The 2251-nt window shown below is 36.5% G+C and overlaps 1 protein-coding gene across 1 annotated transcript in view; it reads left to right on the forward strand.

Annotated features, from left to right (window-relative positions):
- LOC103769316 (myelin regulatory factor-like protein) overlaps nucleotides 1–1343 on the forward strand; it is a gene marked incomplete at both ends in the record, with an annotated part of 17393 nt that extends 16050 nt beyond the window's left edge. The window contains 2 exons of the mRNA XM_008936502.1: nucleotides 533–696; nucleotides 1283–1343. Coding sequence (XP_008934750.1) covers nucleotides 533–696; nucleotides 1283–1343 — 225 coding nt within the window. The remainder of the gene's footprint in view (nucleotides 1–532; nucleotides 697–1282) is intronic.
- Between the last annotated feature and the right edge of the window lie 908 nt (nucleotides 1344–2251).

The raw sequence follows: 2251 nt of genomic DNA on the forward strand, positions 1-2251 counted from the left end.
TTCTGTGAGACATATTATGTGTATGACCTGGAGAAAAACTCTGACTTGTCTGAGCCAGATTACTCAGTCCTGTAGGTAGATGGCTGGTTGTATGTTTTGTTAAATTCAGATTAGCAATTAGCTGATTTCAGATTCTGAAATCTGTGTGCAGCTTCAGCACTACAAATCCAATAGTAGATGCCTCTTGTAACAGAGTTAAGGTTTAAAATTCAATGCAATATGAAAGTAAAATACATTTGCAATAGGAAAATAAAATCTAGTTTAAATTCTTGGTCTAGAAAGCCCTTTAATTTCTTCAATTTTTTCTGTAAGTCCTCATTTTCTATTTACTGCAAATTAAACTTAAGCAGTTTATACAATCTAGCAGAAGTCTTTTAGAGTTTTAAGTGCACCCCATTTACAGTGAGATAACTTGTGCTGACATTTAAAATATTCAATATATCCTCACATAGGTGAATGCTGTACTCATTACTGCTTGTTACATCTGACTGATGAATACTGTATCTACATTTGTCATTCTTTTCCTTCTCAGGATCAGATCTTTATGGAGAATGTTGGTGCTGTAAAGCAACTTTGTAAACTAACCAACAATCTTGAAGTCAGAATAGAAGAACTGGAACAGTGGAATAAGAAACTGGCCAGGCTGAAACGGATGAGCAGTTTAAAGTCAACAATCAGTGGAGAGAGCAAAGTCAGGTACTTTTGTCTGAAGCATTCTGGTAGTTCTCACAGAAATTGGTAAAGTGATCTCTGTGGTAGAAGTGAAAACTGATTTTGCATGACAGTGGAGTTCAAATAATTTCCAGCATTTAAGTTGTGCAAAAAATACAAATTTATCACATTTTTTTAATTTATTGGCAAAATTAATATTTCAAATGCCTCTTAAATTGTGGCCATTTTTGTAATTGCTTCAGTTGCATAAAACAAGGGTAGATTATGTCCATTTACAGCCCTGGAAATTGCTACTAAGAGCAATCTGCAGAGCTTCTTCTGCAAGAAAGAGTCTTCATTAGTGCTTCAATGCAAGCAATAAGCGTTTCCCATTTCTAAACCATTTCCCAGAGTTTTCTTTGAAATCAAATGTAGCATTTAATAGCATTCACCTGAATGAATTAACTGAGGCCTTTGTTCTTGAAAATGAATCTGACGCTTTTGCCTTTCTCTTTTTAAATGTTCACACTGCAGAAGCAAGTGACATTAACACTCTACCAAAAATGTCTCTTTCTCATTTATTAGTTGCTGAAGCATTTGAGTGTTAAAGAGATCTTTTCTTTTACAGCAGGTATAGTCGAGCTACTGGTCTTTTGCCATCAAAAAAATCACTCCCACTAAAATCCCGCAAGGTGAGTGAAATATGAAATATCCCTATGAGAGTTTTTATAAGTGCTGAAATATTGGTGAAAGCTTTCATGTTTTTAAATATATAATCAAATCCCTTAGCCAGAATTTAGTGTCATGCTAGAAGCTTAAAACTGTACTGAACTATAAAATATGTACAAGATACTTCTAATTCTCGCCTATAAATTGTGTGTACAAGAGTAGACCCATGCTGTGTATTGGTGTGAAGGAGGAGACCAACAGGACAGAGTTGTTGAGCTTCTAGGTGTGCTCACATGGTGCAGTGCAGCCTGCAGCCTTTCACAGAAATGCTCCGTTCAGTTTGGAAGGTCTGCACAGTGATAATTCTTCCTTAGCTTTCTTCCACTGTGGTACTGTGATTTGCAGTTGGCATCTCCTGTTTTGTACTGGATAATGCTGTCTTCCAGGTGGTTAAAACCTGCACAGGATGTCGTTGCTATTGCTGAATGACTTCCTCTTGCCCATATCCTTGTATAGAAAGAGGAGACCACTTTTCACAGGGATTGGATGGTTTAAGGAATATAGGTTGACTTTTTCCAAGACAGGCTTCCTAGGATGCTAAGTCCTGTTCTTTAAGCTGAACCAACACTCATTTGCCTACCTTGATTTTGCCAGTGCCAGAGAGAGAATAATAGGTCGGATGTTCTTTATTCCATAATAATAATCAAATGCTCCGTCATCTAAGATCATCCTACTTGCTTGGAAAATGCTTTTCTTACGTATTTACACTAGCCTGGATTTAACATGGTCCAAGCATATACTGAAACCTGCTCATCTTTTAGTTCTGACCACTTCTTACTGAGTTCTTAATTTGATTTTGAAATACTTCAAGTCTATGAAAAATGTCAGGAAGAAAAGAGAAGGAGCTGTTATTTCTGCCCATCTTTTCTTC

Source organism: Merops nubicus, unplaced genomic scaffold (genome assembly GCF_000691845.1).
Source record: "Merops nubicus isolate BGI_N331 unplaced genomic scaffold, ASM69184v1 scaffold8173, whole genome shotgun sequence".
Taxonomy (NCBI): domain Eukaryota; kingdom Metazoa; phylum Chordata; class Aves; order Coraciiformes; family Meropidae; genus Merops; species Merops nubicus.